The sequence below is a fragment of the Tachysurus vachellii genome, chromosome 12, assembly GCF_030014155.1.
Source record: "Tachysurus vachellii isolate PV-2020 chromosome 12, HZAU_Pvac_v1, whole genome shotgun sequence".
Taxonomy (NCBI): domain Eukaryota; kingdom Metazoa; phylum Chordata; class Actinopteri; order Siluriformes; family Bagridae; genus Tachysurus; species Tachysurus vachellii.
In genome coordinates, this window is record NC_083471.1 from 26830462 (window position 1) to 26855461 (window position 25000).

Sequence of the window (25000 nt, forward strand, 5' to 3'; positions counted from 1 at the left end):
CGCAGACACCCACACACACACACACACTTGAACACGCACACACATGAACACACTCATGAACACACACACTCATGAACACACACAGACACACACACGAACACGCACACACATGAACACATGCAGACACCCACACACACACTTGAACACGCACACACATGAACACACACAGACACACACACATGAACACACACGAACACACACATGAACACACACACATGAACACACACATGAACACACACACAGGAAGCAAACCAGAAACCTATCATGATTACAAATTCAGTTCAAAAGAGAAAAAGATATGATGAAATGTTTGTAGTGTAAAAATATTTAAATTATAAACATTTAAATGTAGCTGAAAAAAAGGAAATATATGAAAAGGAATAGTGAAATGTTCTGAGGTCAATATTACTAGACTGAAAAACATTTAGTTTGAAAAATATATAAATACACCAATGTTTACAACAGATTTTAAAATGTTTCAGTTTATTAGTATATCATTTTTAATAAGAGATCTTTATTGTGTGTGTGTGTGTGTGTGTGTGTGTGTGTTTACACTGTCAGTGCATCTGATTGGTCGGCTGTTTTAACACCCACTATGACATCATTGTGATGATTCTAGGTCGGTTTCTGCACTGACCTCATTTTTATAAGTGAGTTAGCACTACACTATAACAGTGTGGTTATTGTGGTGTGTGTGTGTGTGTGTGTATGTGATTGTGTTTGTGTGTGTACGAGACACACAGGAAGAGGATGTGGGGTTTTATGAGGGTGCACATGTCTTAAGTGTGTGTTTATTTATAGAGTTAGTAAATAACTTTATTTATCTTCACGTACCTGTTGATGTGTTTGTTCACCGACGGCTCCGTTTTCTGTGACTGAATTCTCTCAGTGTTTCTGTGAGGAAAGTTTCTGGTGTTTCTTCTGCTTCAGCGAAGTGTCTCGTCTCCACGTTCAGATTGTTAACATCACCCGTGTGGAGCTCACACCTCCGAGGTGACCCACTGTGTCCAGACCACCAGCTTTACACACACAATGTCCTCGTGTGTAAGATAAAGAGGAGAGAGGATTTAAAAGAGTAATAAAAGAGGGATGTGATGATGTGAGGGAGAAGATGGTGAGTGTTGAACTAAATGTACCAGGAGTCTGGTGTATCACCAATATATTAGTGCATGAATAGAGCTGGTTGGAATGATGACATTAATCAGTGGTTTCAGTCAACAACATGGCTTCAACACTCATTATTCTGCAGCACAGAGAATAGCACTTGATCCAGCGCAGACTGCTCTTTAACATCAGGGATCATCTGCTCCAACCATCAGCTGACACACCAGCAGACAGACTTTCACTCCATTCAGCAGTTTAGATAGAAATCATTCAGTGCTCCAGAAAAAGCAGGACTCTGTTTAACACTCGACTCCTCCAGTGTCCTCTGGGTGTGTGTGTGTGTGTTATAGATGATATTGTCAGTGTTTTATAGTGTTTGCTGTGTTCGGTGTGTTTAGAATGTGTTTGTGTGTTTAGTGTATTTGTGTGTTTGTGTGTTTATTGTATTTGTGTGTTTGTGTGTTTAATGTCTGTTTGTGTGTGTAGTGTGTGTGTATTTTGTCTGTTTGTGTGTTTAGTGTGTATGTTTAGTGTATTTGTGTATTTAGTGTGTGTACTTGTGTGTGTTAATCTCTTTAGTGTACTTGTGTTTAGTGTGTTTTTGTCTGTTTAGTGTATTTGTGTGTTTAGTGTCTCTTTGTGTGTTTTGCGTGTTTTGTGTGTTTAGTGTGTTTATTGAGCTTCTCCCTTAATTTTGTTATAGTGTTTATTGTGTGTTTGTGTTTGTCAGGTTTATTGTGTGAACAGAGTTGTGAGTGTGAACAGCTGCTGTTTTCTCTGTAAGAGCTCAGTGTGTTCAAAGCCAAGAAATGACATCAAAACACACACACACACACAGCCAAAACTCACTGTTATCGTGTGTGCGTGTGTGTATCTGTGTGTGTGTGTATCTGTGTGTGTGTATCAGTTTGTGTGACTTAAGAAAGCAGCAAACAGAAACACTTCATCACTAGATGAGGAGACAGAGAGAACTTATTTTTAAAAAGCTATTGACCTTATGACCGAGAGAGAAAGGGAGGATGTGTGTGTGTGTGTGTGTGTGTGTGTGTGTGTGTGTGTGTGTGTGTGTGTGTGTATGTGTGACTAAGCTATTTTTCAGACTAGCATCCTGAGAGCTGGAGCTGTGCAGACATGTCTCTCCTCTGCAGGGAGTAAATGGATCACTTCTTACTATTACACACACACACACACACACACACACACTCACACACTGCACTAAACAGGCTAATTGTATATTAATCAAGTTAAATTACAAAGGAAGGCAGTGTGGACGAGTGATTGTGACCCTGCCGCTGCCCTGTCACAGGTTTATCTCCTCCACCTGATGACGTGGTGCTGTGGAGGATTTTTCTTCTTTAACCTGAGCGTCTCCTCTGACTGACTCACACTGGTACAGATTTTAACGTTTCCTTCTTCGTGTAGCGGAGCTGTGAGCGGATGGAGTATTGACCTGAAAGCCCTCAGGCAGTGAGATGATTATCACACTGTCACTTCATTATATTACATAATAATAGCTTTAGATGTCAAGTTCAATTAAGCGTATTAAAGCAGCATCTGCTGGAGACGAGGTTAACTGTGTGACACGCTCTCCACTGACATATTTATTTTATCCTCCGTCTGTGTGTGTGTGTGTGTGTGTGTGTGTGTGTGTGTGTGTGTGAATAATAGATGTAAAAATGTTCCCTTGAAGATTCTCAGTCATCTATATTCCTCTTATCTCGGAGCCATGAAGTTCCTCAGAGATTTCACCTTTGACCTTCTGTCTCAGTGGCTGTGTTCAATTTATTCTTGCTCATCCTCCAGGGGGGAAATTGTCCCTCTCTCCTTCATCATCCTTCCATCTCTGTTTCTTTTTCTTCCTCATGTCTACACACACACACACGCACGCGCACACACACACACACACACACACACACACACACACACACACACACACTTCTCTTGTGTCTCTTGAGAATCTAAAACAAATATCCTACATGTCTTGCTAGCTACAGGTTCTATAAAAGAAATAAGGATCCTGCATCATCGCACTGTTTCCTGTTTACTGTTTCCTGTTTACTGTTTCCTGTTTCCTGTTTACTGTTTACTGTTTACTGTACATCCTGCTGCAGTGTCAGTGAAAAATTCTCTAACAATCAGTGTATCTACATCATCCTGATTAAAACTGCATTGCTAGCTAACAGGCTAACAGGATCATTAACATCCTGGTGGAATTTACCTGATAGTTACCGAGTCTCTAGTTGGTGACCTCTGACCTCAGATGTTCTCCTACAACGAGGGGAATATTAGAGACAGGAACGAGGCTCGATGGAGAAATATTCACAATCCTGACATGAAGAACTCGAGTGTCAGTATTGTATTATACAGCGTGAGTAGGAACGGATCTGTTATGTGTTATTAGCAGAGCATGTGACTTATTATTATTATTATTATTATTATTATTATTATTAGATATTATTATATATATATATATATAAGTGTGACATGTTTTTAAAAGGTTATTATTCCCTGCTGCTTACTCTGCTGTGAGGTGTGTGTGTGTGTGTGTGTGTGTGTGTGTGTGTGTGTGTGTGTGTGTGTGTAAGCGTCTTTAGTGTGGTGGGGTGACGTAAACACAGCTTTCTTTGTGAGTTAATTAAAGGTGTGTTAGCCTTAACAGCTCTCTCTCTCTGTCTCTCACATACACACACACACACACACACACACACACACACACACACACACAGACACACTGAGATTTGCTGTGCTTTAAACCCATAATAATCATTAGCGAATCTGTTCACGTGTATATTTTACATCCCAGTACACAGATTTAAATACAGAGCAACAGATGAAGTCATTTCCTGTTTCATGAGCTGCTTTAACATCTACATCCCCATCAGGATGAATTCAAATATTCACCAGTGGAATGTCTATGAATATTAATGAGTGCTTGATGAATATTAATGAGTGTTTTAAAGCAGCAGCTACTCTGTGTTTATATCACATTTTGTGAGAATCATGGTCGAATCATTAACTTTACTATTTGCTGTGTTTTTAAAATTAAATTCATTCATTTAACTTCTTTTATTTTTTTGTTTTATTTCCTCACATAAAGATTCCCCATAAAAGCCTTAGACACGGTGAGGTTCTCTACTCACTATAGCTGGTCACTACGGGCCGAGGCTGTGGACCCTACATAGTGCACTACATTATTAACACTTATTTGAGCCTTTGTTGGTGGAAGTTCACGCACACCGTGATTGGCTCCTAACGCTGTAGTACAAAGAATGTGAAGAATCAGATTTTGATGTGAATTGATTGATTTCTTTGATTTAGTGACATGTCAGATATCACAGATTTTTATTATAAACTATTAAAACAATAAAAAAGTGGGTGGAGCTAATCTTGGGTAAAGTTTGTATAGGCTCTGACCCCACCAGCTAACCTGGCAAGAGAAGCTAACAAAGCAAGAGATGAAAAAGCTAATAAGTGAGTAAAGTGTAAACTAGCCTAGAGAGTGAAAGATAATCTAGTAAAGTGTGAGTTAATCTGGACAGTAAAGCGAACGCAAATCTAACTAATCAAGCAAAAGTTAACCTAGAAGTGAAAACAAGAACTAGCAAGTGCACTGAAAGGTAATATTGAGCGAGCATAACTACTGTCAAACTCTATAACTGTGTGGTTACAGTTATAGACAGTCTCAGACAGAGCTCTGTCAATCAAGCTGCTCATTAGAATATTAGGCCCTGCCCACTTGACCTGACTCAGATCAGTGTGATCAGTGATTCAGCTGCTGTTTGAACGTTTAATCACATTTTCTTCTGTTTTTCCTTCTATTCAGCAGAGGAACAGCTCGGTAAAGCTGAACGGCAGCAGGAAAGAGAGGAGGTGGGGGACAGCGGCCTCTGTTAAACGGCAGAAACCAGCAGAGGAGGAAAAGGAGGAGGAAGTGAAGGATGAGGTGGAGGAAAACGGCTTTGACCTGCCCAACAACACGGAGCACACACAGGAGAGACTGCTGCAGAGAACCTACTCGAACAAGAACAAACGGGTCAGTGTGTGTGTGTGTGTGTGTGTGTGTGTGTGTGAGAGAGAGAGAGAGGTGGAGGGGTGTGTGTGTGTGTGTGTGTGTGTATGTGTGTGTGTGTGTGTGTGTGTGTGTGTGTGTGAGAGAGAGAGGTGGAGGTGTGTGTGTGTGTGTGTGTGAGAGAGAGAGAGAGAGGTGGAGGTGTGTGTGTGTGAGAGAGAGAGAGGTGGAGGGGTGTGTGTGTGAGAGAGAGAGAGGTGGAGGTGTGTGTGTGTGTGAGAGAGAGGTGGAGGTGTGTGTGTGTGTGTGTGTGAGAGAGAGAGAGAGAGAGAGAGAGAGAGAGGTGGAGGTGTGTGTGTGTGTGTGTGTGTGGGAGAGTGAAAGAGAGAGAGAGAGAGGTGGAGGTGTGTGTGTGTGTGTGTGGGGGGGGTGAGAGAGAGAGAGAGGTGGAGGTGTGTGTGTGTGTGTGTGGTGTGTGTGTGTGAGAGAGAGAGAGAGGTGGAGGTGTGTGTGTGTGTGTGTGGGTGAGAGAGAGAGAGAGAGAGAGAGAGAGAGGTGGAGGTGTGTGTGTGTGTGTGTGTGTGGGTGAGAGAGAGAGAGAGAGAGAGAGGTGGAGGTGTGTGTGTGTGTGTGTGTGTGTGTGGGTGAGAGAGAGAGAGAGGTGGAGGTGTGTGTGTGGTGTGTGTGTGTGAGAGAGAGAGAGAGGTGGAGGTGTGTGTGTGTGTGTGTGGTGTGTGTGTGTGAGAGAGAGAGAGGTGGAGGTGTGTGTGTGTGTGTGTGTGTGGGTGAGAGAGAGAGAGAGAGAGAGAGGTGGAGGTGTGTGTGTGTGTGTGTGTGGGTGAGAGAGAGAGAGAGAGAGAGAGGTGGAGGTGTGTGTGTGTGTGTGTGTGTGTGTGTGTGTGTGTGTGGTGTGTGTGTGTGTGTGAGAGAGAGAGAATCTCCACAGTTAACAACATGCTTAAAACAGGTGACTGAAGTGCAACTCTTTGAACTCATGATTTAGTGATTCACTGTAACTGATTCATGTAGGAATCATTTGAGTGATTCAGTTCATTAAATTTAATGAAGTCTCAGTATCACCAAGATTAAATTCATTCAGGACTCAAATTAAAATAATTTAAATGATCATATTATCTTCCTTATTTGGATTGATTCGGATTCTTTGAGAAGTGATTCAATGTAATCGATTCATTGGAGTCAACAAGATTTGATACAAATGTGATTCTTGTTTCAATGTAAATGGTTCACTGAAACATTAAATGGTCTTTCTGAGAAATATGTTTGTTTTTATCCATTATTAAGGATTTATTCCCGTCCTAAATGTGTCTCTCTTTAGATAAAATTAACGGTTTATGGTTTTGATTAAAAGATTCAGTAGCTAGGGGTCACGGTGTCTTAGTGGTTAGCACGTTCTCCTCACACCTCCAGGGTTGGGGGTTCGATTCCCGCCTCCACCTTGTGTGTGTGGAGTTTGCATGTTCTCCAAATTCGCAAAATGTTTTCACTGTAAATGATTCGGTGATTCGTATTTTGATTCAGATAGCATTCCTGATTCACTGTGAATGATTCAAGTCTCAATTGTCACCATAGTTTTTGATGAGTAAACTTTTGAAAATTAATTATTGTTTTGATTCACTGTAAATGATTCACTTTCAAGTATCACAATGATGTGAATCGTCTGAATCGTCTCATTTCCCAGTGATGCTTTCTCATTTCTCTAATACAGATTTTTCATCATTTAGTGTTTATTGTGGCAGTTTGGCCTGTTCCTGTAGTTAATTGCATGAAAACCAGTTTTCCTGCAGATGGAACGTGCAAACACACACACACACACACACACACACACACACACACACACACACACAGTGCCTGATAGAGGAAGGACGGAAAGAGAACGAGTGTAATTGCAGAGCGGAAGACGCGGCACAAAGTGGCCATCTGGCTCTGAGTGTGTGTGTGTGTGTGTGTGCGTGTGTGTGTGTGTGTGTGTGTGTGTATGTGTGTGGTGTACAGGGACACACACTAATGAAAGAGCTCTCGAATTGCTGCTTGATTTGCTCTTGTGAGCTGCAGTGGAGAAACACACACACACACATACACACACACACACACACACTAACATAAACGCGTCTCTCCAGTGTGTGTTGAAGCCATTGCTGATCTAGGCTTTGACCCAAACACTAGCACAGTTTCTGTTTCTAAAGGCAGTTATTTGACATTGGAATGTTTATATGCTGTTGTCTCAGTGTCCGTTACCCATAATGCACTGCAGCTGAACATACATCAGCTTTAAACTCCAACATCTAGTGTGTAGATTCTTGTGAGTCTTTTAGGTTTTTTGGGTGAAAAAGAGAATAAATATTTCATGCTAAACTGTTGGCTTTAAGTTTCCATTACTTTTGAGCTACATTAGCACTGTAGCAGAGACACAAGGATCAGTCAGTAAACAGCTTTCATTAGTCATCTGTGTTTGATTTTTGTCCATAATCTTTATCACACATCCTGTTTTACTGTGGAACAAAAAATAACATGAATATGAAGTTAGACAGAGAGATGTTTAATGTTGATTAAATGTTCCAACAAGGGGGGGGTCACGGTGGCTTAGTGGTTAGCACGTTCGCCTCACACCTCCAGGGTTGGGGGTTCGATTCCCGCCTCCACCTTGTGTGTGTGGAGTTTGCATGTTCTCCCCGTGCCTCTGGGGTTTCCTCCGGGTACTCCGGTTTCCTCCCCCGGTCCAAAGACATGCATGGTAGGTTGATTGGCATCTCTGTAAAATTGTCCGTAGTGTGTGTGTGTGCCCTGTGATGGGTTGGCACTCCGTCCAGGGTGTATCCTGCCTTGATGCCCGATGACGCCTGAGATGACGCCTGGCACAGGCTCCACGTGACTCGAGGTAGTTCGGATAAGCAGTAGAAGATGAATGAATGTTCCAACAAGGGAGTTTAGATGATGTGTTAAACCGTATAAACTCACAATGACGTATAAACGATAAAAAAAATCTATATTTATATAAAATATTCAATATAAATTAACCAAGTGTTAAATATTTTATTTTATTAATAAGATTTAGAAAAATACAGAAATAAATTAATATATAAAACTATAAGTTCACAATGACTGAATGAATTAAAATGGATTTGACTGTTAATTGTGTTGTACAGAAATGAGGAGGAACTGAGGTAGTGATTGTTGATTGAGTTCTTTACATTCATACACACACACACACACACACACACACACACACACAAACACACATATAACCTGTAGTTAGCGCTCAGCTTTATACCTGCAGTAGTACACACACACACACACACACACACACACACACACAAACACACATATAACCTGTAGTTAGCGCTCAGCTTTATACCTGCAGTAGTACACACACACACACACACACACACACACACACACACACACACACACACACACACACATACACACATATAACCTGTAGTTAGCGCTCAGCTTTATACCTGCAGTAGTACACACACACACACACACACACACACACACACATATAACCTGTAGTTAGCGCTCAGCTTTATACCTGCAGTAGTAGACACACACACACACACACACACACACACACACACATACACACATATAACATGCACATATAATCTGTAGTTTGGTGATGTAATGACTCCTCCCACAAAGTCCAAACAGCTCTGTTTTATACCTGCAGTAGTACACACTCACACACACACACACAGACATACATACAGACAGACAGATAGACATACAGACACACATACACATACAGACACACACACACATAGACACACAGACACACACATGCAGACACACACATATATACAGACAGACATACAGACACACACACATACACACACACAGACACTGCAGACACACAAACACACACACACACAGAGGCTGCTTGGGCTGCAGGATTATCGTTCTGTGCATCTTTGTCATTTCCTGCAGTTCTAAGGAAACACAATTACTCTACAGTCTGTCTGTGTGTGCATGTGTGTGTGTGTGTGTGTGTTTGTGTGTGTGTTTGTGTGTGTGTGTGTGTTGGGTGGGGGGTATTAAATTCAAAATAATTACCTAACCTTGTATCATAGTTATTATTGCAGCTCAGGGCTGAAATGTCCTTGTCTGGGTCTCTCTCTCTCTAACACACACACACACATACACACACACACACGCTATGCTAATGCTATGTTAGCATTCTGTTCTGGAAGTTGTTCTGGTTCTCAAATCATACACTAATACCTTATGTTTAAGATTCCTTCACTGTGACTGACACACTGAGGCCGTGCCTCCTTTAGCACTTTACCTTTGTACATCTGAACAACAATAAAAGCTTTCTCTACACACACACACACACACACACACACACACACACACACACAGAGAGAGAGAGAGAGAGAGAGAGAGAGAGAGAGAATGAAGCTTTATATTCAGTCCCTTATGACGTCACATTGCAGATTAAGTTTGTGGTGATGCAACACTGCCACCTGCTGGCTGTGTGTGTGTGTGTGTGTGTGTGTGTGTGTGTCTGCAGTGTGTGTGTTACCATCATGCCTTCCCACATACACTCCTGCTATTCCATCTCCAAGACTATTTATATTATATATACGTATTCATATATTCACGTGTTCTGTGTATTCATTGGTCTGTATTATAATCTCTTAATTATTAATTCATGCATCATTATTTACACAGACTCTTACCTTCTTCATCGTCTGCAGTGAAGAGGAATGTTCAGGGTTGTGAATTAGACAAGCTTACTGAAGCTGACCACACACACACACACACACACACACACACACACACACACAGGGATGAATATTTGCTAAATGAAATGAAAAGAAAATGCAAATGATAATGCATAATGCAAATAAACAGGAAACAGAACGTATAGAGATTATTCATTTAAATATAAAGGCTGAATAAAAAGCCCGTGTGGCTCCACCAGGGGGCGCTGTGCCTGTGTGAATAACTCCACGTGTGTGTAATGTGTTTGTAGAAATGGATGCTCCTGGTACTGCCTCATAATGACTGCATATTTGAGAGCCTGCTCTCTGTGTGTGTGTGTGTGTGTGTGTGTGTGTGTGTGTGTGTGTGTGTGTCTCTTCCTGACATGATGGATGATATTTCCTGATGATTGAATCACAGTGAAGTGTGTTCACGTCCTGCCGCTTTATTTAAAATTATTCACAAGCTCAAGGTCAAACCGTTCTGTCGGAAAGTGCGGGCGAAAAATCACTTTTTATTACACGTAAATTTTTTAACGTTCTATCAGAGCACCGAGGTTCTGCGTCTGTGTTCTTCTCGGTCGGTTTAACTCGGGTCTTTCTCTCTATATGAGTCTGTGACGTCTCCTCATTATAGGAGCAGATCGACAACAACACCAAACCTCCACATCGGCCTGTTTCTGTGGATCACTGATTATCTGCTGTGGTGCTGTGACACTGATGTAGATCAATAATAAAGCACTTTATAGTCACCAGTTTATCGTTAGTGTGTCAGAACATTTCTACATCATACGTTTCTTAGTAAAGTGTTTAAAAGCCAAACATTTATCTGGAACATTTCTTTCATGTTTATGTGTAAATCTTTGCATTGCTAGCTTCAGTATTTCTTACACTTCCTGATTACGATGTTAAGCTGTAAATTTCACCACATTGGTAGCTACAGTAGATTTCCTGCAAAGTTAAACATGATTTAGTTGTTAGTTTTATGTTTATATGTGAAATTAGTCACATGACTCGTGCTAGCTAAAATAATTCCTAAACAAAAGTTCAATATAACAACCTACAGAATCCCTGTTTCATGTTCACACATACATTTAGCAGATTTGCTAATCACATGGTTCTGTAAACATAAGCCTTAGACTAATGACCCTAATGACCCTAATGACCCTAATGATCCCTGAATTTTTATAATCAGCATTTTCAGCTAAATTGTTATGAGCTAAATGTAAATATCTCATGAAATGGCTAATATTAATTCATTAGTTAGCTCTAACTCTGTGGGATTTCTGTAGTTTAAAGTAAATCTGTGATTGTTTTTTTTTTACAAACTACATACATTTGTTTTATACATGACGTTACAGTTGACGATTTTCAGTTTTTTTATTTAATCAACATGTCCGAATGTTGACTACGGTGAGCAGTTTGCCGCTTGGCTAGCTGAGTTGTTGTCTATGTGTTGCTACGTAAATTAAATAAAATAAAATGAAACTACAAATCAGACTAATTCATCACTAAGCAACATGCAAAACCACCTAGCTGGAAATTGTAGCTAGTAGACAGTAGCTAGTTAGCTGTGCTAGCTTGTTAGCCAAGTTACACCACTTTTAAGGGACGTTTATTTAAACGTTTAAAGCTAGCTGTTAGCAGCTAAAGCATGAGACTTATAGAAAATAAACAATGATTGCACGCCTTTTTGTCTAAATTATGGTTTATTTACTTAACTATTAGCCATTAGCATTATAAATACGTTAGCAAGTGTGGTGTATAAAGTAAAAAATTAAAAATCAAACTTTCAATGATGTGTTTGAGGAATGTATGTTCTTATAGTGAGATTGTGTGTGTGTTCGTGTGTGTCACAAGGCAAAGTGTACACTTTCAGTGTCGCTCCTAATTTAGGGAGCTAATTAGCTAATTACTGAAGTGGAACTCAAACAAACAGATGTGGTGTTGTGAGTGCTGATAGCCGGGTGTTAAACACGCTTTAATACTAAACATCATTCTCTCTCTCTCTCTTTCTCTCTCACACACACACACACACACACACACACACACACACACACACACAGGTAATAAACCTCCTTGTATAAAACCAAACGTGGGCATATTTATACTTCAATCATTTTTACGTCGCTGAATCTCTATTTCTTCCTCATTAAATCTGCCGTGTTTCAGTTAGCTTCAGATTGGACTATAGACTCTTTGCCTGTGTGTGTGTCTGTGTCTCTCTGTCTGTCTGTCGCTTTATCAGGATGCCCCCTTTTCTGTGTCTCTCTTTGTGTGTCTCTCTGAATGTCTATCTGTCTCTCTTTCTTCTCTCTATCTGTCTCTCTGTGTCTCTTTTTGTGTGTTGTCTCCCTATCTGTGTCTGTCTTTGTATGTGTGTCTCTCTATATATTTGTGTCTCTCTTTGCATGTGTCTCCCAATCTGTGTCTCTCTTTGTGTGTCTCTATCTATATTTGTGTCTCTCTTTGCATGTGTCTCCCAATCTGTGTCTCTCTTTGTGTGTCTCTATCTGTGTATCTGTGTGTCTCTCTTTAGCTCTCTCTTTCTCTATCTGTGTCTATCTTTATGTGTGTCTCCCTATCTGTGTCTCTCTCTTTCTCTATCTGTGTCTCTCTCTCTATCTGTGTCTCTCTATCTGTGTCTCTCTTTATGTGTGTCTCTCTCTTTCTCTATCTGTGTCTCTCTTTATGTGTGTCACCCTATCTGTGTCTCTCTCTCTATCTGTGTCTCTCTTTATGTGTGTCTCTCTCTTTCTCTATCTGTGTCTCTCTTTATGTGTGTCTCCCTATCTGTGTCTCTCTTTATCTGTGTCTCTCTCTTTCTCTATCTGTGTCTCTCTTTGTGTGCATCTTCCCATGTGTCTCTATTTGTGTATCTCTACCTGGGTCTCTCTTTGTCTCTATTTTTATTTATGTGTCTCTATGTGTGTCTCTATCTGTATCTCTCTGTGTGTATCTCTCTCTCACTCTCTCTCTCTCTCTCTCTCTCCATTTCTCTCTCTCTTACTCAGTGAAAGTGCTTCATGTTAGCTTTATTTTTCTCTCTCTGCTTGTAATGTTGTTGTGTCTGACATTTTTGCCCTTCAGAGTCAGTAAGGGCTTGTTATGAGTGTGTGTGTGTGTGTGTGTGTGTGTGTGTGTGTGTGTGTATGTCACTTTTTTCTCTCCTGATGAATTACGGCGACCCGTCGTCTCTCGGCAGCATTGATTAGCGATAATTGGAGGGAGTCAAAAGGCGAGAAGTGTCTCTAAATAAATTTTGGCGGCGTTAATTGCACGTTGGTGTGGAGGCGCGTGGCCTCAGGCGCACACGGCCCCGTGCTAATTGGCCCCCTTCAATGAACATAATTAGAGCGATTGTTAAGAGATAAAGAAAAGGTTTAACGAGCGTTGAGGCTTTGTCACAGGGAACGAGAGAAACATCACACACTCCTCCTCCTTCTCCTCCAGATAGCCACACACACACACACGCACACACACACACACACACACACAAACACATCAGTGCTTTATGTGTGTTCAACTTAATTAACACAGACGTGTGCTCACATGGATATTATCACTTTGCTTTAAAAGGTGTGTGAGAGTTAGAGAGAGATACTCCTCCCCCCTCCATTTTAAAACATTACCCATAATGCACTGCATGCTGTGAGTCGATAGACAAAGGAGTGAGTAATGCAGTAAAGTGAAAGCTGGAAGGTTTTATGTGTTTAATAGTATATCATTAGCGTCTTATCAAAACCGGTTCCAAGTAGAACCCTTAAGGAACTCTTTTGTTCGAAGGCTGAACTCCGGAGACGTTCAGCACTGAACACCTGACAGGTTCTGGGTGTGAAGGAGACAATAATCAGCAGTAACATGGTGTTTCTCTCACTCGGTGTGAAATGAATGTAAAAACAAAAAAACAAACAGACCTCAATAAACAATATTTAATAAAAAATCGCAATAAATCGAATTCAGTGCACACAATTTCATCTGTAGGATTTAATAAATAAAATTCATAACTGTGTTAACAAAAGGAATTTACCAGACAATTATCCAGTGAATAGAATGTAGTGGAGAATGTTTAATAAACAGAATAACAAGCAGGAATGATTTTAAATTTTAACAAATAGAAACTTTTGCTAATGAAACTGTTAAAAATCACAAAATTTAACATAACAGACAAAAGCCATGTAAAGCTTAAGCTGAAGCTAACTGAAGCTGTAAGATGTGTAATGATTAGCGATGTGATCATTAGCCCCCGTCTACGGTGGGAGCTGCGGCACTGCTGCCGTGTCCTGGGTGTTGATGGTCTGAGTATCTTTACTGTTGGATAAGTGATGAAATACAAACAGCTCCTGCTGGTGCACTTTGACCTTCACCACTGTGAATGTAGATGTAAAGGTCGTGTGTTAAGCTCCCTGCTGTGTTTCTTATAGAAACCACTGAAGATGAACCCTGTGACCTCTGAAATGTGCTGAATCTATTTAGAGTTTTAAGTGGAATGATTTTTTTCTTGGTTTTGGCTCCGTAAAGAAAGCAGAAGGAGTTTATAGGTTTAAAATGCGGAACACTTACGGAAGCTGATTTAACGAAGTTAGCCTAGTTATTAAAAACATCAGCGATGTGTTTTATGGAAATGAAGCAGACGTTGTTTTGGAATAGCAGAAGCTGAACAGTGATGTATATGTTGTAATTTCATTCATTTATTCAGGCTTTTTACTGGAATCACGAATACTAGTGGAAAATTAGCATAAAATAATAGCAGTGATTAGACAAAGAAATTCCTTACACAGTGAAAAAATACTTTAGGAACATCTCCAATGTTAAATATCACCAGATCCAAACAGGAACTTTATACACATTCTGATGATTAGCATAACAACGTAATCAGATCAATGAGGACACATAAGTTAACTATTACTAAAACACCAGGAGAAACACATTTAAGTCCGTTAGAGACAGCAACAGTGCAGATTATTATTAACTTGTTAGCTTGCTAAACAAATAAGCTAGTTACTGTGATGTGGTGTATGTTTGTTAAACACATAGCTAACTAACTTACTATCTCTGTGAAGGTGACTGATGAGGCCACGCTGATGCTAAGCAAATTATGACGTATTCAGATAGCTTTGATAATGACTGGCAAACATTTCTAGCTAGCAGGTAGCTTCAGTGAGAGTGAGTGTGACATGGAAACATCCGGAACATCAAATTTTAACTCAGATTTTTTAGTTAATTACTAAGAAAAGACTCAGAACGTGTGTTATTACACAGCGTCCACCATTAGCACAGTGTCTGCTGTTTCTACAGATTGTGCATCTTGGTCACAGCTCACACAAAAAATCTCGTTGAATACAGTTAGCTAGCCTTGTTTAGCAGATATGAAATAAGATAGGAAGTAAAGTAATTTAGGGGGGGAACGGTGGCTTAGTGGTTAGCACGTTCGCCTCACACCTCCAGGGTTGGGGTTCGATTCCCGCCTTCACCTTGTGTGTGTGGAGTTTGCATGTTCTCCCCGTTCCTCGGGGTTTCCTCCGGGTACTCCGGTTTCCTCCCCCGGTCCAAAGACATGCATGGTAGGTTGATTGGCATCTCTGGAAAATTGTCCGTAGTGTGTGATTGTGTGAGTGAATGAGTGTGTGTGTGTGTGTGTGTGCCCTGCGATGGGTTGGCACTCCGTCCAGGGTGTATCCTGCCTTGATGCCCAATGATGCCTGAGATAGGCACAGGCTCCCCGTGACCCGAGGTAGTTCAGATAAGTGGTAGAAGATGAATGAGAGAGTGTGAGAGAGTAATTTAGTGAAAAGGTGATGAGAGTAACATCATGTTTCAGACATTAGCCATTAGAATGCTAATCATATTGGAAAGCTATGCTAGTGCCAAGCTATCATTCACATAGCAAACCAACATATTCTAAATGTTACAGCATACTATAACATACATCATGCTAAATCCTGCTATGATAAATCTATAGCATTACATTATAAAAAAAAGTAACAATTAATATTGTTTTAGATTTTTACAATTTTTAAACCTGATTCAACTGGTTTACACTGTAGCGCTGTCTCTCTCTCTCTCTCTCTCTCTCTCTCTCACACACACACACACACACACACAAACACACACACACTCTTCCTCCCCACATCATTTGTTAGTGAGCTGCTACATGTTCATTTGACCTTCGGAGCAAAACACACACATGCACATGCAAATGCATACACACACGTGCACACACAAAGGAAAAAGAATGTTTGGCAAGGTCATAGCCTGGCTTGTGTAGATAATCAGCTGTTGTAACTTCCTGCAACTCTCAGCTCACACACACACACATGCACACATAAATATTTAATTAATTTTATTGTATGTAATATTAAAAAGACAGTAACTGTTTAATATAACTCCTAAGAGACAACCTCTAACACCATTACTTCTCATTAAAAATAGCAGATCCATAAATAAACATATATACAAATTAGTAACCACACCCCACATCTTCCTGACATCACTACTCTCACTAATACTGGCTAACATAACTTACTAACCACATACTAAACTAACAAACATTAGTTGAGGTTTTTAGATGTTTTGTGTTAGTGTTACTTGACAATCGCAATCTGTCCCAAACTAACGTTAGTTCATTTGCGACTTATTTGTTTTAAATGTTTTCAGTTGACTCGTTGCTATTTGCATATTAGTCATGATTGGTGCAAAGCAGTGATGTGATCATAACATCATGTGTCATGTGTTAAAGCGTTTTTGAGGAAGTTATTATTGTACTTTAAACATAGCGAGAGACGTTTCTTCGATCTGAGATCTTGTACATGCTAATTTAAGTTAATATTAAAAAGAGGGGGAGGGGGAGAGGTGACGGGTGCAATTACTTTGTGCTACAAAACATATGTAAAACCAGAGCTCAGCCGCGAACCCAGAGTTTCTCGCCTCCCAACGTGAAAAAGCCTTTAATTAAATTTTAATTGAATTCAATTTTGATTTAATTAGAGGAGGAAGTGTCAGAATGTGTCGTTACATCAGGTGTCGTTTTAGAGCGTGAAAGTCACACAGAGGAAGAACCGTCGCGACGCGATAATAACTTTATACATTTCTGCAAAACACACACACACACACACACACCAAGCTCCTTAGTGCTCTTTCTAGAACTTCAGCCTTTTGAGGGCCTCGTCCCAAATGTTAGATTCTTACTAGTTTATTTTTTTTCTAACCAGAACTGTAACTACAAGTACCATGAGTTCTAGAGAACGTTCTCCTAATTAGAACAGTACTGAATTCTAGAGTTTCCTTGTATGAACACGTAGTGTAGTGATGCACTGTAGTTTGGGATGAAGCTTTAACTGGCTCTTAATAAGAAAAGTAAGTAGTGATGTCACTTCTACTGGGGATGAAGCAGTAAAAACCTCATTATAGTAAGAACAAAAAAATTATTGGAACCATAAACCTGGGAACGTTCTATTAAGAGCACTCACTAATACAAACCCATTTGGGACAAGGCCAGCTGTTAAACCGCTGCTGTTCACTGTTCAAACAAGTAATGAGCTGTGAACAACAGCTAGGGAGTTAAGTCAAATGTTTGTTTGGTACAGAACCTTCTAGCAAGAATAGTTAATAATTTGTGATGGAACAATAAAATAGTGTGAGGCACTAATGAGATCACTAACAAGCTAAATAGAGTTCTGGTATTTGGGATAGAACCTTTAGATAGACAACATTTAGACCTAGAATATAGCAGACATGCTAATAGGAACCCTAACTAGCATGAACATTTGGCGGTTCACTAGTGATAAGCACTAGTGTTTAGGATGGAGCCAACTGTCAGATGTGTTTATACCACAGCAGGGTTTAATTCTTGGATCTGATTGGTCAGAAGATGTGCATTGTTTCTTTAGCGTGTCTCGTTCTAAGATTCAGCTGTAATGTAGAGAGGTTTTAATTTATGTGTTAGCGTTTCCATAGTAACAGTTCAAAAAGATGTATTTATTGTAGTAAAATTCACGTGTTAATTAGCTGATTAGCTAGCTGTATATTCTTGCTAGCTCTAGATCATACATTAAAGCTAGCTGTTAAATATTAGCTACTTGATTTTAGCAACTCTTAGTTGTGAGCTTTGTCGATCCACAGCGTTCCAAACTACAAATAGCTTTGTTGTGAACGGTATCCGTGCACCCGGGGTGGTGAACGCAGCATGGCTAAGTGCTGAACGCTACAGGAGGCTAACAGCAGGAGCACGGTCCTCCAGGAGAATAGTAATGGTGATAATTTAATTTCAGCATCTCACTGTTGTAAAGAATAAGAGCTCGGCGTCTATGAAGACACAGATTTGTTTATTTTCGGAGCAGATGGTGCTGCTTCGGGCCAAAAAGATTTAAAAACGCAGGTTTTGCCTTGCAAATGAAGAGCGCTAGCTGAGCATGACGGCGTATTGAAATGTGCTTCATTAACATTCGCAACAATTTGCAAAACATGTTTCTACTTTCAGCACTAATAGAAGACAGGGATCAAAGTGTGCATGTATTTATGTGTGTGTGTGTGGGTGTGGGTGTGGGTGTGGGTGTGTGTGTGGTTAAAATGAAACTAAAGGAATTAATATTAGCTACTGTTTAAATTTGCTTCATTAGCATTCATTAGCGTTAGCAAAACATGTTTCTACTTGTGTGTGTGTGTGTGTGTTTTAGTGTATTTAATGACTTTATTTGTATTATTACACAAAGAGGTGCATGTTGGGAAGTCTCTGTGGAATTGTGGGTAACCAAAGGGGGTGGCATGTGTCCTCAGTGACATTTACGTCCCAAATCCAGAGACAAAAACAGCTTGAATTTTAGGGCTCTCTGCATACTGTTTAGTGCAGAGTGTGTAGTTTGGGACAAAGCCTCCTTAGAGAGAGAGAGAGAGAGAGAGAGAGAGAGAGAGAGAGAGAGAGAGAGAGAGAGAGACAGACAGACAGACAGTGTAGTGTGTGTGCTGGCTAATGCTACAACATTGAGTTATGTCATTGTATTAGCTAAAAGCTAACTATCTATTTGAGCTAATCTGTAGAGCTAATCAGCTAGTGACTAGTGCTACACTGATCTGCCTCTGTATTAGAATAATGTAGAAAACTGCTAAAGATCGATTAGCAGTCAATGCTAAATATAATTACACAATTACCTCTGAGTAGCTCTGAGTCTTTTCTAAGTGACCCATCTGAGGTATATGTTGATATTCGGGATGGTTCCGTCTCATTTCCAGTCTCACTGCGTCTCTATAAACAGCTTTACCGCTACATGCTAGCTGGATAAATTGTTAGCCTGAGTCGTTGAATAGCTTATGCTTTGTGTCTGTTGTTCAGTTGCCTAGCAACAGTGTCTTGTACAGAGTACTGTGAAAGAATCTACAGTGTAGTCTACAGGGAGGTTGCAGGTTGATTTGGAAGACAGCCTGAGAAAGTAGAAACACTGTACAAAAAACTTCACATTTATTTCACCTTCTGACCTTCTGCTTAGCGTTCTCGTTTTCATACATGGTTCTGTTTGGCCGTGGGGTTAAAGCATTTGTGTGTGTGTGTGTGTGTGTGTGTGTGTGTGTGTGTGTGTGTGTGTGTGTGTGTGTGTATACGTGCTGGTCAGACCTCTTTAATTCGTCCCTGCTTGTGGCTGTAATTGATATTTAGCAGAAAGGTTAATTGTAACAGTGATCTGTTTTAATTAGAGGAGAAATGCAGAGACCTGGGCTGCCCCTGGGAACACACACACACACACACACACACACACACACACACACACACACACACACACACAGTCACTGGGCAGCTGGTCAGAATCTCCTCTAGCTGTTATTATTGTTCTGTAATAAACTAGGAATTAAACATGAAGAGTCGTGATCCACTCCGCTCAGGCGCTGTGATGTAAATCATTATAAAATCTGCTGTTATAGAAAATAAATCAACATTTCCTGACCAATCAGAATCCAGGGTTCAGTAGCGCTGTGTTTGTTTGTTTGTTTTTTTGCAGTTTAAAAGTGTCTTCAATCAGACGATGAGGTCAGTGACAGAGACCAAAGTTCCTGATGTGAACTCTACAGCCAAGCGGAGCATCTCCAAGGACCGCCTCAGTGAGGTAAGCCCCGCCCACTCCCATTCTGAGGTCATAGCATTAAGCAGCCAATGACGGCTGAGCTTTAGGGCAGAAGTCGTTTGACTGGTCTGCAGTTCTGAAAGGAAAAAGAATAAAAACGCATGTTTATCATTCACACTTGTATATTATAGTCAGCATGTCAGCACTAAATTAATCAGCATTGTTGTTTTTCTGTAAATCTTTGTTTATTACAGTTAATTGGAAAGATTTTAACTACAAACTCATGCTGACTTTTAGAAACAAAGAGATATTATGTAGTCAACATGGATCTGACAAATGCTAGCTTTCTGGCCACGTTATATTAGCTAGCTAAGTGTTACCACGGAAACAACCCCAGGCCGTTTGTGCGTAGCAGTCACTGTGTTTTAGCTTAAAAAAATCAGGAAAGAGAATAAAATTTCAGCTAGCCTAGTAAAGTAAAGTAAAAGCTAACTTAGCAAGTAATGAGAACGCTTAGCTAACCAAGCAAGACTCACAGGGCTGTCAGTCAAGCTGCTCATTACAATATTAGGCCACACCCCCAGGGCTGCCTCGGATTAGTGACTCGGCTGCTGCTTGAGCATTTTTTTATACATTTGCGCCCAGTTTTATAGAGTTACGTTGTTTTAAAGTGTCATAATGTTTTTTTCACGATATTAAAATATTCTTTCATTAAGAGCCAGCGAGGATTTTTTTTATTAGTAAGGTCAAACTCTGTGCCCTTGACATCATCAGGATAAAATGATCATGTAGTCACAAACTGGAGGCATCAATCATCTGTAATGAATAAGTAATGGATAATTTCCCCTCAGGGATCGTTAAAGTGCATCTATCTATCTATCTAAAACTCTGTGTGTGTGTGTGTGTGTGTGTGAGTGTGTGTGTGAGTGTGTGATTTTAGATGTGAGCGAGGAGTTGGGGGAAGGGGGAGGGGTGTATGTGGGCGGAGGAGGGGTGAAATAATAAGGCGATACGCCAGAGTAATGAGAATTTATGTCTAATTCCCGCGTGGCTCGTTTTAAATGAATCCTGAATATGCTTCTCTAACTAATGCCTGTCAAACGCCAGGCAAATTCACTCAGGCGGAGCGAGAGAGGGAAAAAAATACGAGAAGAGAGATGAGAGGAGGGGTACATGTCTCTCCGAATGGGCGATGATGAGGAGGAGGAGGACGGAGCAAAGAAAAAGCTCTTAATGAAGAGATTAAATGCTGTGTTCCTGATGGAAATTAGAGGACGAGAGACATATCAGTCTTTTATCATCTCTCTCTGTCTGTCTGTCTGTCTGTCTGTCTACTATTAAACATGTCTCTCTCTCCATGTATGTCTCCTATCTGTCTTTCTGTCTGTCTCTCTATTTATCTGTCTGTCTCTATATTTATCTGTCTGTCTCTCTCAGTCTGTCTGTCGTTTCTTGCTGATTGGAGCAAAAAGGCTGAGTTTTTTTCTTTAAAAAAATAAAAAACGTGACAGGGCGAGAGAGAGGAGGAGGGGTGGCAGGATGGAGGCCGATAAAAGCCTGACAGTTTTGACAGTGAAAAGCGACAGAACGGAGAGAGAGAGAGAGGGAGAGGGAGACAGGGGGAGAGGGAGGGCTGAGAGGAGTGAGGAAAATTGCAGGCTGCGCCGGCTGACAGTGTTGATCTGCCATTTCCCTCTAATCTCCTGCCAAAAGTAACGGCGCTAAGAAGCAGGACGCCGTGCCCACGTCGTTTGTACCTGTCCATCACACAGGGACAGAGAGAGAGAGAGAGAGAGAGAGAGAGAGAGAGAGAGAGAGAGTTAGTCAGCACAGCAGCGCTAATGCTAACTCTGGAATCATGGCTGTGTTGTTAAAGCAGTGAAGTCTCTCAGAACGCTCACGTGATTCATTCTGTGTTCCAAACCTGATGTGCACTCGTCCACTTCCCCTCGGACGCTCAGTTACATGCGTTCCTCTACGCTCATGCTAACAGGCAGGGCGGCTCTTTTGCTGTTTGTAGCGCCTTATCCTTTCTGCCGATGAGGTTCAGTAGTAGCTATGCTTCTCATGCTAACTAATTAAACACAAATTAAACACCACTCTGATCGGGGGAAAAGCAGCCGATCATTGCGTCACACTTCTTACTAGCTGTGTTCACTAGTGACGTATGGTGGTGGTTCTGATGGTGGTTCTGCTAGCGGTGGCGCTGGAGGTGGTGGTGGTGGTGGTATCTGTTGGTGGTGCTGGTTTTGTTGGTGGTGGTGGTGAGTGAACAAGGGTAGATTGAGAAGTGAACTGGAACGCAGGAGAGAGACTCTCAGTAGAGCTTCTTTATTATTTGCTGGCTTCATGCTCGACTGCTCCTTATTGGTTGCTATTCATGTGCAGTTCTGCCTTTTAATGGACCTTCAGTCTGCAGTGAATAAAAGCGCTGGAAGGTGACGGGTCGTTCCTCCTGCCTCATTATCGAGCCTCAGAGCCTTCACTCTTCTGACTTTTTGACCAGATTACAGAAATATTATTGATATTAATGCCACGATTCTTTATTGCAACAAATGATAATGAATAAATTTTAATTAGTTTTATACGGATACATCTATTTTTATAATAAAAAAGCAACAGGTTTAAAACTTTACGTGACGAAGTCATCGTTATTAGCTGTGCTGAGAACAGGGTGAAGCTCGGTGAGATCAGATTAAAGTTTGTCTGATTTCATCATATAAAACCTGATCAGAAGCTCGGCTCTTCAGCATGCACGCGGCACAGTGATTTTAAATGTGTTAATTAGATAAAACTACAGTTAGCGTAGTGGTTAACAATGCTAGGTGTAGACGATGATTATCTCAGTATGTGAATTCGATGTGTAGTGCAGTAGGCAACACTTTCTCACACTCTCTCATTCATCTTCTACCGCTTATCTGAACTACCTCGGGTCACGGGGAGCCTGTGCCTATCTCAGGCGTCATTGGGCATCAAGGCAGGATACACCCTGGATGGAGTGCCAACCCATCACAGGGCACACACACATACACACACACACACACACACACTCTCTCATTCACTCACACAATCACACACTACTAATTTTCCAGAGATGCCAATCAACCTACCATGCATGTCTTTGGACCGGGGGAGGAAACCGGAGTACTCGGAGGAAACCCCCGAGGCACGGGGAGAACATGCAAACTCCACACACACAAGGTGGAGGTGGGAATCGAACCCCCAACCCTGGAGGTGTGAGGCGAACGTGCTAACCACTAACAGTAGGCAACAGGATCTTGAAAAAAAAACAGGACAGAAGCCACTTTAGTTTCCTCCTACAGTTTTATTTTTTAATTGCTGTACCAGACTGAAGCTCCGCCCACTCTGAGCCGTCAGGAAAAACATCGCAGGATTAAGAACATTACTGTTAATAATAATAATTGTTATAATATATATTGTGTTAATAACAATAAATGATAAATAAATCACATTTTATTTATGAGATATATTGTGATTATTGTTATTATAATGTGTTTAAACTTCATCAATCTAAACCAAGTTCCTTTGTAAATAAACACTCCAGTTGTCTGTGTTGCTGTTAAAATCTGGCTTATGGTGACACGACGTTGCTAAGTAGTGCGCACTACAGGAGGTTAGCATGGGGGTGCCGAGACTTATGAAGCTCAGACCGGAATGTGCCGGAATGTTCTGCTGCTCTCTCGGCCCTAAATCCTCATTATCATTTAAATAGAGCTCACTTTCTAGTCTGAATACGACAATGTGAATGAAGCGGGGCCATGGGGAGGCTAATTCCACCAATCTGTGCCCCGAGTGTGTGTGTGTGTGTGTGTGTGTGTGTGTGTGTGTGTGTGTATGTGACATTTATTCAGTCCCTCTTTCTCTCTCTCGCTCTTATACGGTGTACAAGGGTGGTGTTGGGTTTTGAGGGATAATGTGGGGCACCTATACACCTATATTGTTATCCTGCTGTGTGTGTGTGTGTGTGTGTGTGTGTGTGTGTGTGTGTGTGTGTGTGGTGAAGGGATAGAAAGTGGAATAGTGTTGATCCCCGCTGTGCTACCTCACTGGTGTTCTCTAATTGACACAGAGGGGGTCATGTGCGTGTGCGTGTGTGTGCGTGTGCGTGTGTGTGCGTGTGTGTGTGTGTGTGTGTGTGTGCGTGTAAGAGAGATTGAATTCTAGGCAAGGACAAAATTGGTGTAGCAGAAAAGTCTCGGTCAACCCCCTCCCCACATCCCCACCCCTCTCCCTCCCCCTCCTCCCCCTGAGATGTGGCCACAAATTGCCAATCGACAAAAAGTGGAAAGCGGAAAAACGAGGGTGAAAATGGAGGAAGGGAATAAATAGGTATAGGACGGATGGAGGGAGGGAGGGATGGAAGGAGGAGGGAGTGATCTAGATCTTCAGTCGTGTTGTAATTCCTCCCAGTTGAAAAGAACCAGCCACCAGGGAGCAAGACCTCCAACATCCAATTAACATTCTCTCCAACTGCGTTGGTTTGACCACAACCTCGCTCTAAATGTCTACTCCACTCCTCCACTCATTCACTCCTCCACTCATTCATACCTCCACTCCTCCACTCATTCACTCCTCCACTCATTCATACCTCCATTCCTCCACTCATTCATACCTCCACTCCTCCACTCATTCACTCCTCCACTCATTCATACCTCCATTCCTCCACTCATTCATACCTCCACTCATTCACTCATTCATACCTCCACTCCTCCACTCATTCACTCCTCCACTCATTCATACCTCCATTCCTCCACTCATTCATACCTCCATTCCTCCACTCATTCATACCTCCATTCCTCCACTCATTCATACCTCCACTCCTCCACTCATTCATACCTCCACTCATTCATACCTCCACTCCTCCACTCATTCATTCCTCCATTCCTCCACTCATTCATACCTCCACTTCTCCACACATTCATACCTCCACTCCTCCACTTCTCCACTCATTCATACCTCCACTCCACCACTCCTCCACTTCTCCACTCATTCATACCTCCACTCCTCCACTTAAAGTCCCCTCGGTTTTCAAACCCGTTCTGTTATTTAATAGAAGAGGGGTTAAGTCTTGGGGGTCACAGTAGCTT

At 41.3% G+C, this 25000-nt stretch overlaps 1 protein-coding gene across 7 annotated transcripts in view; it reads left to right on the plus strand.

The window, feature by feature from the left end:
• Nucleotides 1-25000, plus strand: part of fbrsl1 (fibrosin-like 1) — a 205231-nt gene that overhangs the window by 21976 nt on the left and 158255 nt on the right. For 6 of the 7 annotated variants that reach the window (XM_060883175.1, XM_060883182.1, XM_060883179.1 and 3 more), the window contains exons 2-3: nt 4928-5137; nt 19830-19934. In XM_060883175.1, coding sequence (XP_060739158.1) covers nt 4928-5137; nt 19830-19934 — 315 coding nt within the window. The remainder of the gene's footprint in view (nt 1-4927; nt 5138-19829; nt 19935-25000) is intronic. The other variant, XM_060883176.1, reaches the window with a different exon arrangement.